General features: G+C 45.4%; 1 protein-coding gene across 3 annotated transcripts in view; it reads right to left on the bottom strand.

The window, feature by feature from the left end:
* Nucleotides 1-9,014, bottom strand: part of Fchsd2 (FCH and double SH3 domains 2) — a 189,601-nt gene extending 180,587 nt beyond the window's left edge. The window contains exons 1-2 of one of the 3 annotated variants that reach the window (XM_048359599.1): nucleotides 8,579-9,014; nucleotides 6,779-6,876 (exon numbers count right to left, since the gene is read on the bottom strand). In XM_048359599.1, the coding sequence (XP_048215556.1) occupies nucleotides 6,779-6,876; nucleotides 8,579-8,599 (119 nt within the window). In that variant the 5' untranslated portion in view covers nucleotides 8,600-9,014. Of the gene's footprint in view, nucleotides 1-6,778; nucleotides 6,877-6,951; nucleotides 7,252-8,578 lie in introns of those variants that run through there. The other 2 variants (XM_048359598.1, XM_048359597.1) reach the window with 2 other exon arrangements.
* Between the last annotated feature and the right edge of the window lie 3,589 nt (nucleotides 9,015-12,603).

Raw genomic sequence — 12,603 nt, 5'->3', positions numbered from 1 at the left:
TTGGACTCAGGGCCTGAGCACTGTTCCTGGCTTCTTCCCGCTCAAGGCTAGCACTCTGCCACTTGAGCCACAGCGCCACTTCTGGCTGTTTTCTATATATGTGGTGCTGGGGAATGAACCCAGGGCTTCATGTATAGGAGGCAAGCACTCTCGCCACTAGGCCATATCCCCAGCCCCGCCACAATGAATTTTTTAAAAGGTCATCTCAATTGTTAAGACAAGTAGAAAAAGTGAGAACTCCTCCCCTCTTCTCAAACAGCTGAAGTTATGAACACTGAATTAGTATTCAGTATTAGTATTCAGCTTTGACTTCAACTCAGTATTTCAATTCCCATATCCAAAATGCATGGGACTATTAAGTACTTCAGATTTCAGAAGGTTTTTTTTTGTTTTGTTTTAGGATATTTACATAGACAAAAATGCTCCAAAATCCAAATCTTTTTTAGCAGATAATTTCAGATTTTCAGGCTGAAGGTGTTCAACCTACAGCATTGGAAAAAAGAAAGAGAAAGGAAGGAAAGAAACAACTTATACATTTAAACTCACATTTTAGAAGGAAAAACAATATTCATAATTACATTGGAATAAGATGACTGCTTCAAGATCTATCTTTCAATGCACTGAAAAGTCATCAGCTGAAAACAGGGCTTCTCCCATATCTACTTATCTAGTGTGACACTCTGAAAAAGAAATTTATCATTGGATGCGGGTGGCTTGTGCCTATAATCCCAGCAACTCAAGAGGCTGAGATCTGAGGATCACAGTTCAAAGCCAGCCCAGGCAGGAAAGTCTGAGAGACTCTTATCCCCCTGTAATTAAACATCAGAAAACTGGATGTGTTGTTATGAATCAAAGTGGTAGAGCACTAGCCTTGAACCAAAAAGCTCAGGGATAGCACACAAGTCCTGAGTTCAAGCCCCACAACCGACAAAAAAAAAATTAAGAAACTTATTAAACCTACAAGATTTCTGAAAATCAGGTGCTAGGCATGGTGGCACACCTGTGCAATCCCAGTACTGTGGAGGCAGGAGGGAGAATCAAGAGTTCAAGGCAAGTACAGATTAAACAATGAGTTCCAGGCCAGATTGAGCTACTGAACAAGACCCTTTTTCAATAATTAAAAAAAAAAATCAGATAAAATGAAAAGATCTGTACTACTTATCCCCAAAGGAATTTTCATACATATATTCAATATTTGAATATACATAATAATGAAGATACATCTACTAATGTGTTTACCACATTACATGATATATTTTAAATGGCCTCCCCTCTCTCACCCCTGATTACTGGGATTTGAACTCTGTATCTTACACTGTCATTTGACTGTTTTACTTAATGCTAGGGCTCCACCACTTGAGCCATATCTCTAGGTTTTTCTAGTTAATTGGAGATCATCTCTTAGATTTGTCTGCACAGACTAGTTTTGAACTGAGATTACAGAAATGAGCCACCAGTGCCTGGCTAACAAGAATTTTTTTTAAAAAAAAACCAGCAGTCATATTTTCTAAGAGTATAAAGCAAAAAAATTCCATGCTTTAATTCATTTTTCACAAATCTAGACTTATGTAGCTTGAATGTTATGCATATCTGTTTATAAAAAGCAATAGTTGATAAATTGGTAATATTAAATTTGTGTTTGAACAACTGCTTGATTTGGCTACTATAACTCACAAACTCTGATTACTGTAACTCACATAATTTCCAACTTTAAATAAAAAGCTGGGCTTCAATAACAAGAATCATATGACATTTATTATTATTATGCTTGCCACAATAAAAAGCTTATGCTTCTCAAAGATGCAGGAAACAGACAAGCAGAAAAGCCTGTATGGCTAGCACTTCACTATTTTTCAAATGCTTTGAATAAAATTTGAGGAGACAGTCTTTGCAACTGTCACTAAATTTTAAAACATATATACAGTTCTAGATGCTATGGAGCCCTAAAAGATGTGCTCATGAACAAAGGTGTCATACAGATTTTCAGCAGGGCTGTTACAGCTTGAATGAAGGTAGGTATGTTAGTTTAAATCATTCTGTAAACTGCAATGCTGCATAAGACAGATCTTGGTCTTTATTTCTGTATCCATAAACACCTGTTTGCTTATGCTGAATCAATTTTAAAGCCAACTACCAGTCTAGTCTCAAGTGCAATCTATTTAAAATTGGGAAGGACTGATGTATAGCTCAATGGTAGAGTGCATGCTTAGCAGGCACAAAACACTGGGCTCAATCTCCAGTACCAAAAAAATAAGATAGAGAAAACAAGTAGATGATGATGATGTTGTTTTCTGCCAGTCCTGGGGCTTGAACTCAGGGCCTGAGCACTGTCCCTGGCTTCTTTTTGCTCAAGGCTAGCACTCTGCCACTTGAGCCACAACACCATTTCTGGCTTTTTCTATATATGTGGTACTAAGGAATTGAACCCAGGGCTTCATGTATACGAGGCAAGCACTCTTGCCACTAAGCCATATTCCCAGCCCCCAAGTAGATAATGACTTGTGATATTTTGAAGTTAATGTTACAGCTGACTGGAATGTCAAATTCAAGTATTTCTTTTACTACAGCAACCAAAATTGTGTGTTTATATATAGCCTGTATAGAATAGATAAAATTAATGATTTTAAATTCCCTTATCCATGGTATAACGGTATAAAGAAATGTCTAGCTAATGGAGACTTCTTAAAGATGAACTGGCATTGCTTATATTAAGTATAATTTATGGGCTTATTGAGTTTGTGAGCAGGATCAAAACAAGTATTCCTTAGTTCCCCTTGGGAAACTGAAGCATTTCTATGAAATGTACTTTTTTTCATTGTTCTTGTTTTAGTTCTTTGAGAGGATTTTTTGAGGTGGGGTTTCACTATTCAGCCTTCAAATTCTCCATCCTACTGCTTCAGTCTGGGATTATAGGCATGCACTAGGACACCCATTTTTTTAATGTTCTTTTTTTGTTTATATGTTAGCATACATTGTGTATATATATATATATATATATATCTCATGCAAACAAACTACTTGAACCATATTAATCTTCAGTCACCCTCTTTGTTAGCACTCCCTGATTCTGCTGATATCCCATCCCCAAAACAGCATGTCTTACATTTCCTGTCATTCTTTTTTGGGGGGAGGGGAGGGAGCCAGCCCTGGGGCTGGAACTCAGGACATAGGCACTGACCTGAGCTTCTTTTGCCCAAAGCTACCACTCTATCACTTGAGCCACAGTGCCCCTTCTGGCTTTTTCTGTTTATGTGTACTAAGGAATCAAACCCAGAGCTTCATGCATGCAAGGCAAGCACTCTACCACTAAGCCACATTCCCAGCCCCTGTCATTCATTTTTTATTAAGTGTTTGTTAATTGTACCAAGGAGTTGTGCAGTGATATTTCAAATGTACATTAGTATTTTCCTTAGAATAACCCTATTGCTTGAAATACATTCTTAAGAATATTCATGGAAGCCATGTGCCAGTGGTTCATGCCTGTAATCCTAACTACTCAAGCGGCTGAGATCTGAGGATTGCAGTTCAAAACCAGCCCATATGGCTAACCTTGAGCAGAAGCAGCTCGGGAACAGCATCCAATGCCTGAGATCAAGCCCCAGGACCAGCACACACACAAAAAAAGTATGGAAAGACCCAAAAGAGTCAATAAAGTGTATAATGTCCATGAATAGAGTCTTTGAACAATAAGTTAAATCATATAAAAATTTCAGAACTTTCACATTTGGTCTGTATAACAAGAAGGGGAAAAGAATCCTTGTTTCTAGAAAACTGAATTATGTAACAATCTTTGGTAACATGTGGCTCAGCCATCTCATTTCAAAAACTGCATCAAACAATAAAGCTTACTTTCACCATAGCATACTCTAACAATTAAAGCTCTTAAATTGAACACACAAAGACAGAGACAGAGACACCTCAATCACATTTCAGCTGGCAATACAGTACCCTACTCACAACTATATAGGAGTCAAATAAATAGAAAAGCACACTGACTCCTTTAAAATATAATCTGTTGATCCCTGGTGCACCACCAATCTCTGCATTTACAGTTTATATATAAATAGAAATATAGTCTACATCAAGTTGCACAGTATAAAGCAGGGTCAACAGATACCTCTATAGACCCTTACAAAACAGAGCTTATAAGATTTTTTTTTAACCAAGAACAAAAAAAGGTACATTTAAACATAACAGTTATATTCATTTGATAATTTTGTCATCACAAGCTAAAAGCACAAAGTTACAAAAAAAACGATTAAGGCTTAGCCTCTATGTTCAAATAATTCATAAAAAGAAAGTTGAAATCCTTTGCGATCACAGAGGGCAATTAACCTGCAGAAGTAATGGTAGTCAGAATTGTCTGGTGAAAAAGGAGCAGGAAGAGCATCAACAGGCAATGGGAACAACAAAACCAAATGGATGAATGTACAGTTCACAGATAATCACATGAGTTGACAGAAGAGGAAGGATGCATGGGCATGCCTAGGTAGTAATTAAGCAAGCTACTGTCACATATGCCATGACAAGGTGGCCAGACCTTATGCAGAAGGTCACAGAGAACTCATATATAATAAAACTGACAGCAATGTAGGAGACAGAGTTAAAAGGTGAGATGGGGGATAGAAGATATGAGGACATAGTTATAACAACTAGAATACTGTAACAATGCAAGCAGAATTGATTAATCAAAAACACACAAAGCAAACGGCAGCAGAAGCAACAATCTACATCAACTTTCCTAACACACACCACACCAACATTCACTGCACAATCCTTGTGAATGAAGGCCACTACTGTCCCATTTTACAAATAAGAAAACTGAATCTTAGAATGAGTAAGTTATTTTTTCAGAACCCAGAACATCTAGAAGGTAGCAGAGCCTGGACATAAATCCGAGACTGATTCCAATGTCCAGTCTGGACAGGTATAGTTGACACGAATCTGACACTGACTCCAAAGTCCATAGTCTGGACCTTAAACTCTTGCATCAAGTACAGACAACAGAAGAAAAGAATGTAATGAGTCTTAGACGACACATATAGTCAACAAGACTTAATGACGAGTGACCACCCACACTCCACACAGAATCTTCACTCACACACTCATTTTGCTTTTTTTATTTTGCCAGTCCTGGGCCTTGGACTCAGGGCCTGAGCACTGTCCCTGGCTTCCTTTTTGCTCAAGGCTAGCACTCTGCCACTTGAGCCACAGCGCCACTTCTGGCCGTTTTCTATATATGTGGTGCTGGGGAATCGAACCCAGGGCCTCATGTATACGAGGCAAGCTCTCTTGCCACTAGGCCATATCCCCAGCCCTCATTTTGCTTTTTTAAAATGCTGCTGAAAATGGATTCTTTCCTCTAGAGATTTCTACAAAAATATATTGGTAGACTTATTTAACAGATGTTTAAGGTTTTTTTTATTTTTTAGCCACATGAAGTTTTAAGTATCTTACACAGGAGTTTTTTTTCATCTAAAAACCCATTGGGACTAGGGAGAAGAGCTGGTGGTAGAGTACATGCTTACTGTACACAAGTCCTGGGGCTCAACGACCAGCACCACTTAAAAGAACCTTTTTTCCCCCCTTATAGCCACAAGAAGAAAAAAAAGAACAAAGGGGGAAAGAAAAGAGCTCAGAATTAAAATAAGAGTACCTTTCAATCACTTGAATTTTCACTCAAGGCCCACGCGCTACTACTTGAGCCACTGTAGTACTCAAAGGAAATATGAATTGCAGCCACTCTGTTTCAACATGCAAATCATCTTTTCTTTTTATAAAAATCCATGTTGAACTGTCAGCTTATACAGTAAGATTGTTAAAAAGTAACATTTCTTTCAATAAATTAAGTCATGGGGGCTGGGGATATAGCCTAGCGGCAAGAGTGCCTGCCTCGGATACACGAGGCCCTAGGTTCGATTCCCCAGCACCACATATACAGAAAAAACGGCCAGAAGCGGCGCTGTGGCTCAAGTGGCAGAGTGCTAGCCTTGAGCGGGAAGAAGTCAGGGACAGTGCTCAGGCCCTGAGTCCAAGGCCCACGACTGGCAAAAAAAAAAAAATAAAATAAATAAAATAAATTAAGTCATGCTTCCCTTTCATTTTCACAATATTCTCATTTCTTTTTGTTCATTTTGTCTTTTGTTCTATTTTTGAGATAGGCTCTTAATACTATAGCCCAGGCTAGCCTTGAACCTGTAATCGACCTGGCTCAGTACAAGTATGTACCATTGCTGATACTCACTTTCAATGTTAGAAGATGTCTTATCAAATTCGAAGTTATCTTGATTATGAATATAAGCAACAACAAAATATGATAAACACAGTTTGTGTTGAATTTAACATTCAAAGACAAAGTTATGTCATGAAGTAACAAACAGCACTAACATACTATCATCTGAGGTTGACTGACTCACCCTAGATATTAACTACAGGTGTCAGCTTAAAAAAAAAAACAAACCTGTGTTAAAGTGCTAATGTCAATAAACAGCTGTTACAATTCAGTGAAAAAAATGTAAGGATTTTTATTTCATTGATCATAATCTGACTGAAACTTTGAAGGCCCTTGTTTCTTAATAGTATCTGTCTATTAAAGGTTCCTCCACTGAAGGAAGTTTATTCTGTGGTAATTGCAGTTACATTTCCAGCTAAGTAAAAGTTCTAACAGTCTTAAAGCAGGAAACCCAAAAGGAAATTCCATCATCAGATCCAAGAGCTTGGCAACTCAAAGGTCCTTGGAAACAGCAATAAGTTCTCAAACTATTTACTATAACCTTACCTCATATCTTCAAGCAAATCACATTCTGCTTGATGTTTGGCTTGAAGTCTTGTCATCTGCTCAACTTGAATGTTTTTCAGCTCTTGTGTAACTTTCACCTAGAATAAACCATATATTTATGCAAGCCTTATTACAACTTGAAGTACAAAATACTTAAAACGCTTAATATGTACCTTTTGCTCCACTCTCCTTGAAGACCATAAATCCATTATTTGCCACCTAAGCTTTACTACTAATGATACTTAATAGACAAATAATCAGAAACGGGCTGAATACACATTTTGTGCACAAGTATTAAAATGACAGATTTAAAGAGTTGCAAAATATAGTGGGCATTCTACTTAATGCATAGCTCAATACATACCCGGGTCTTCTTGCAGTTTTAAAAGAACCTCTTTTCCATTTCTTCTCATGCCCACCCACCCCCCAAAAAAGATGCAGATATTAACCACTAGGAGAGATGAGCAGAGGATAAATGGGACCTAACAAACAAAATGTATACCAACGTGAAATAATATGCATGAATCAACTACATAAATTATTCCACAATGGCTGGGAGAAAACACAGGCTGGGGATGATGCCCTCCATTCACTGACAGCCCATCAAACCACAATCTTTCTCACAAAGGAGAACGCCAAAAGTGACCTTCCAGCATATACAGTGCTTTTAAATTAACCCAGCAAGCCAGGCCCCATGGTGGCTCCACTTGAAACATCGAGAGCCACAACTGCCAGCTGGCCAAAGCCGCGACCACAAGGCTGGACCCCAGGGTTCGAGGTTCCAGTAGTGGAATGCTGGCCACCGGAGAGGTGGTAGGTACATACGCGAAAGAAAAAGAGTCGGCTGGAGAAACACACATTTAAAGGGGGGAAAGAAGAGAAAGCAGAGACAAGTGAATTAGTATGGCAAATGTGTGCCATACGAGGAGGGCAGAACGGCCGGCCTCCTCCATCCAGCGCCCGGAGTGGATAACCAGTACCCATCCGCAGGACTGGAACGCCAGGGAAGCTGCTCACTAGCCCGGAGCACCGGTCACTCCCACCCCGGCCATCCAAGCCCAGACCGCGCCGCGAACTCGCTTTCCTGGGGGAAGTGCCTCGGTTTCCTGGCCCCCTAGCCAGAAGCGGGGCGGGGCGGGGTAGGGGGGGAGAGAGAGAAAGGCAGGATCCGTCAATTTGCTTTTCCTTGGGGTGGAAGGGCGGTGACTGTTCCAACTTCTTTACGGCAGTCCCGGGAAAAGGGGTGGGGGGGGGGGGGAGAGACAGGCCAAACCTTACCGCTGGGCTTGAACCAACCCCCCCCACACACACACACAAATAAAACACGCAGGGGTGGCGACAACCGTCTCGTGGGCTCCAACCTGGTGCAGACTAAACAATCACACACGTACTGGGGCTCTGCAAATCTGCAGGGGCTCCCCCCTGCCTCCCCTCGGTGCAGCCCGGGGAATGCATTCTGCAGTGGGCAGCATGACCACGCGGGCGCACACACCTAAATACACACCCAAAACTCTTGCAAAATACCGGGTTGGGGGAACGGGGTGGGGGGTGGGGTTCCAGCGCTACCGGCGTCCCGGCTGCCCCTCGGATGGAAAGGCACCTCGCACGCGCGCCCCCACCCCACCCCACCCCCCCCACCCCGCCAGGAGCCGGCGGCAACTCAGTGACAAGCCCCCCCCCCCGGCGACCGCGGTCACGGCCCCTCGCGGGAAGAAGGGGGAGGGGGCGCAGGGGTGGCCCGGGTCGCGTCCCCGGTCGGCATCCCTTCCAAGCTCCGAAGCCCTCCCGCGGCGTCCTTACCTTCCTCGGCGGCGGCTGCATGATGCTGAAGGGACATCAATCCTTCCCCGACGGCGGCCTTTAAAGGACGGTCGGTCAGGAGGGAGGCTGGGGAAGAGGGGGCCGCCCTGCGAGCGAGGGCGCGTGCGTGCGTGCGTGTGTGTGTGTGTGTGTGTGTGAAAGGGAGCCCGAGGAGGACTCGCCCCGGAGGCTGCCAGGCCGGCGGGCAGCAAAAGGACCCAGGTCGGAGCGAGTGTGTGAAGAGGACGGAGGAGGAGCGCGGGGGAAGGCCTGGGGCCCGGGCAGCCCGGGGGGTGTGTGAGGGAAAGGAGGCGGAGACCGCGAGGGGGCGGGGGCCGGGAGCGGGGGGCGCGAGGGTCTCCCGGCTCGCGGAGCCGCTAGGGAACAGCAGCCGCGTCGCCCGCGCTCCCCGCCCGCCGCGGCGGCGGCGGCGGCGGCGCCCCCACCCCTCCCCACCCCACCCCCTCGGGCAGCCCGGCCCTCGCGGCGCTCAACGCCCCCGCCCGACCCGGCGTGGAGGAAGGCGGCGCCGCGCTCCCAGCTAGAGCTCCGCCACTCAGGCCGCGGGAATTTCCGGCCGCGCTGCGCCGTGCAGCGCCCCGCTCCGGCGGCGGTGGGAACAGCGCGATCCTTCGCCGGCTTCCGAGGCCCCGAGCCAGGCTGCAGCTTGCGAGCGAGCGAGCGAGCGAGGTCGCGGCGCGGGGCTCCGCACTGTGCTGGGGGGGTGGGGGGGGGCGCAGGGGGAACTAACGGAATGGTGAACGGATGGGAGGAGTAGGAAAACCCAAGGAGCGCGAAAGTCCCCCCGTTCTCACTGAGAGTGGCACGTTCCGAACGCCTCCAAGTCCTCCCTCCCCCCACACGGAGAGGCAGCCGGGGGCTTCCCGCGCGCTTTCCCGCCAGCCGGCCGCGGTGCGCGTCTCCGGCCGGGGGCGCGCACGTGGGCGGGAGAGGGCTCGGCGCCGACGCACGCGCACAGGCCGCCCCCGCCTCCTGCTGGCTTCAGGGACCTGCATGCGGCGTTTGTGTGGGGAGGTGTGATAGGGGTGGGAGGCTCGAAGTGCGATTTTATTTTATTTTATTTTTTTGCAATGGGGAGGGGTCAGCATGCCGGTGACAATAAGGGAGTACCCGTTTTTTGTTTGGGAGAGCTTTGTGTGTGTGTGTGTGTCTTTTCTCTGGATCCCTACCACGAAAATCTAGATTGAGCATGGAGTCCTTTTTGCAACTGATCGCAAGTGCCAGGCCGTTAAGATATGGGGTTGGGGTGGAGGAGGTAAGCAATTGTCCTGCAAAAGAACAAATGGCTCTACTGTAGTGCACCCAAGAGGAGGTCACCGGAATCTCTGCTGGAAGAGAACAGAATGGTCTTAAGGCCCCCATGTCATGGGTGAAGGCTATTGTCTGCAGAGAACTGGAGACATTCTGAAGGTCACACGGCAGAACTGGAATCTCTGGGGGCAGGAAAGGTTCTATAGGTTGTAAAGAAACTGATGCAGGAACTGGAGACAGGAGTAGCTTACCTAGCATCGTGAAGGCCTTGAGTTCATCCTCAGCACCACATAAAAAGGAAGAGGGGAAAGAAGGGAAGAAGGATGCATGATAACCATAGGGAAAAGTAGAGGATACAGCAAAGGGCATGGGGGAAGCCCTTATCTGTAAGTCTACCCCGCTTGTCACAGCCTGATAGCCTGGGTTAAACTAAGATCCTTCCACACCCCTTACTAATCTGACCAGATCAGCTGAAGGAGTGGTGTTTGCTCCTTTTGCGCTCCTTAAAAGTGAAAATACCTCTTCCTCATACCTAAGTTGTTCTGAAATACAGGGCTATGTATGAGGAGGGTGAGCTGGGTCACCCACCAGTTTTCCGGAAGTTGGGAGTCTCAGCTGTTCTCAAGTGCAATTCAGGCCAAAGAGGAAGGTCATTGAAGTCTGGATAGAACAGGGTAACTTGCCAGATGGCCACAAGTGGCCAAAAATTGGGACAGTGGAATTTGAACCCAGGTGGTTTGCATTGAGTTAGACTATTTTCTTGTGCAGGAAAAAAGATTCATGGCTCTGCTGGAGTCAGATAGATCTAGAACTTAGTACAAACTAGGAGACCAGTCTTTCAGTTTCTAGTTTCCTTGAAGGCATTCAAAAGTCAACCCTCCACCAGAGCCCTCAAGTACATCAGGAAAGGCCTTGGGGCAAGCAAACCGGTTGGTGCCTGGGGGCCACCGCTAGCTAGAGCCAGAGGTAGCAAAACTGGGCTCCAGTCTCAGCCCTCACCATTGTGGAGCCTTAAGCTAGTTATTTCCTGATGTTAAGGCTTCATTTCCTCACTTAAAACGTGGGGACATAATGCCTTCCTCACACATTTGTTGAATTAAGGAGAATTTCTCCTAACAGGACCCCACACATAGTACTCAAGAAATACCATTTGTTAAGCTGGGTGTGGGTGGCTCACGCCTATAATCCTAGCTACTCAGGATGCTAAGATCTAAGGATCATGGTTCAAAGACAGCCCAGGCAGGAAACTCCGTGAGACTTATCTCCAATAAACTACTCAGAAAACTCCGGAAGTGGTACCGTGCCTCAAGTGGTAGAGTGTTCCAGTTGAGCAAAAGAAGCTCAGGACAGCCCTCAGACAGAGTTTAAGCCCTAGGAGAGGCAAAAGAAAAAAATAAAACCATTGATTGCTCAAGATTTGTCATTTGTTCAAAGAATATATACTACCATCCTGCTCTACTCAAAGCTTGTGGAGCACTGGGAATATAGGGTTGAGCTGGACAGCATCAGCCTATGTTACACCAAGGCCAATTTTTAGACCAACCATCCCATGAATGACACTGGACTTGTAGGGGAGGGATTCGCAGCACTTGCTCAGATGCAGTGCCCTCCATGAACACAGCAGGAGACTAACAAAGAGTTGGATGCAACTGCTCTGGCCAAGACATTATCCTCCTTTTACCTCCCTCCTCAAAAAGTGAATACTGTTATGGGGTTAGAAATATTACGGGGTTCGAGGGGGAGGGGATTCCCCATCCCTCCAGGAGTTCACCACTGAGAGACAGTCTCAAGCAAAAAGATGGACTTATTGGGGAAGCAAAAAGCGAACTGACTGGCCAGGGACGCAGCACAGACTCGGGATCTGAAACTACACCAGTGAAAAGTGGTCTGACTGGCCAGGAACACGGTGTAGACTCCGGAGCTGCCACCATGACCCCGAGCAGTCCTCAAATTGGGATTTATAAAGGTAAAAGCGTAGCACGGATGTAGGGGCTTGACGCAGGGGGTAGAGCACACAATAACTTCACAGATGTAGGAGGTTGATGCAGGAGGTAGAGCGTGCAACAAAGCAAGCGTGGCACAGATGTAAGAAGTTAACACGGGGTAGAGCAAATAACAAGCAAGCCATTTACAGAAGCAAAATTTGGGGATCAGGTTGATCTAATCCCCCCAATATTTCCTGCCATGTTTCCCTAATCAAAATGGAGTCAGCCCTGCCCCCTACAACAAATACCAAGGGTATAAAGATGCTGGATGTTGAGAGATTTAGGATCCAGCCTAGACCATTGACCTACTAGGCCTTCTCTGGAGTCCTTTTGCAGAATAAGGTAAGTGATACTGGGCATGATAAAGTACACCTGTGACCCCAGCACTCAGAAGGCTGAAGCAAGAGGATTGCAAGTTTGAGGCCAGCTACACAATGAGAATCTTGTCTCAAAACACCAAAAGTTGAATGCCTAGAACCCAATTCTTTCATAAGGAATGGTCCTCCATGGAGAATGTTTAAAAGAGCTGGGAGAGGGCTGGGAATATGGCCTAGTGGTAGAGTGCTCTCCTCGTATACATGAAGCCCTGGGTTCGATTCCTCCGCACCACATATATAGATAAAAGCCAGAAGTAGTACTGTGGCTCAAGTGGTAGAGTGCTAGCCTTGAGCAAAAAGAAACCAGGGACAGTGCTCAGGCCCTGAGTCCATGCCCCAGGACTGGCAACAAAAACAAAACAAATAAAAGAACATAAACATAAAGCCCATA

Source organism: Perognathus longimembris, chromosome 13 (genome assembly GCF_023159225.1).
Source record: "Perognathus longimembris pacificus isolate PPM17 chromosome 13, ASM2315922v1, whole genome shotgun sequence".
Taxonomy (NCBI): Eukaryota; Metazoa; Chordata; class Mammalia; order Rodentia; family Heteromyidae; genus Perognathus; species Perognathus longimembris.
Note: the sequence above shows the minus strand (reverse complement) of the source record. Positions and strands in the feature narration are given on the sequence as shown.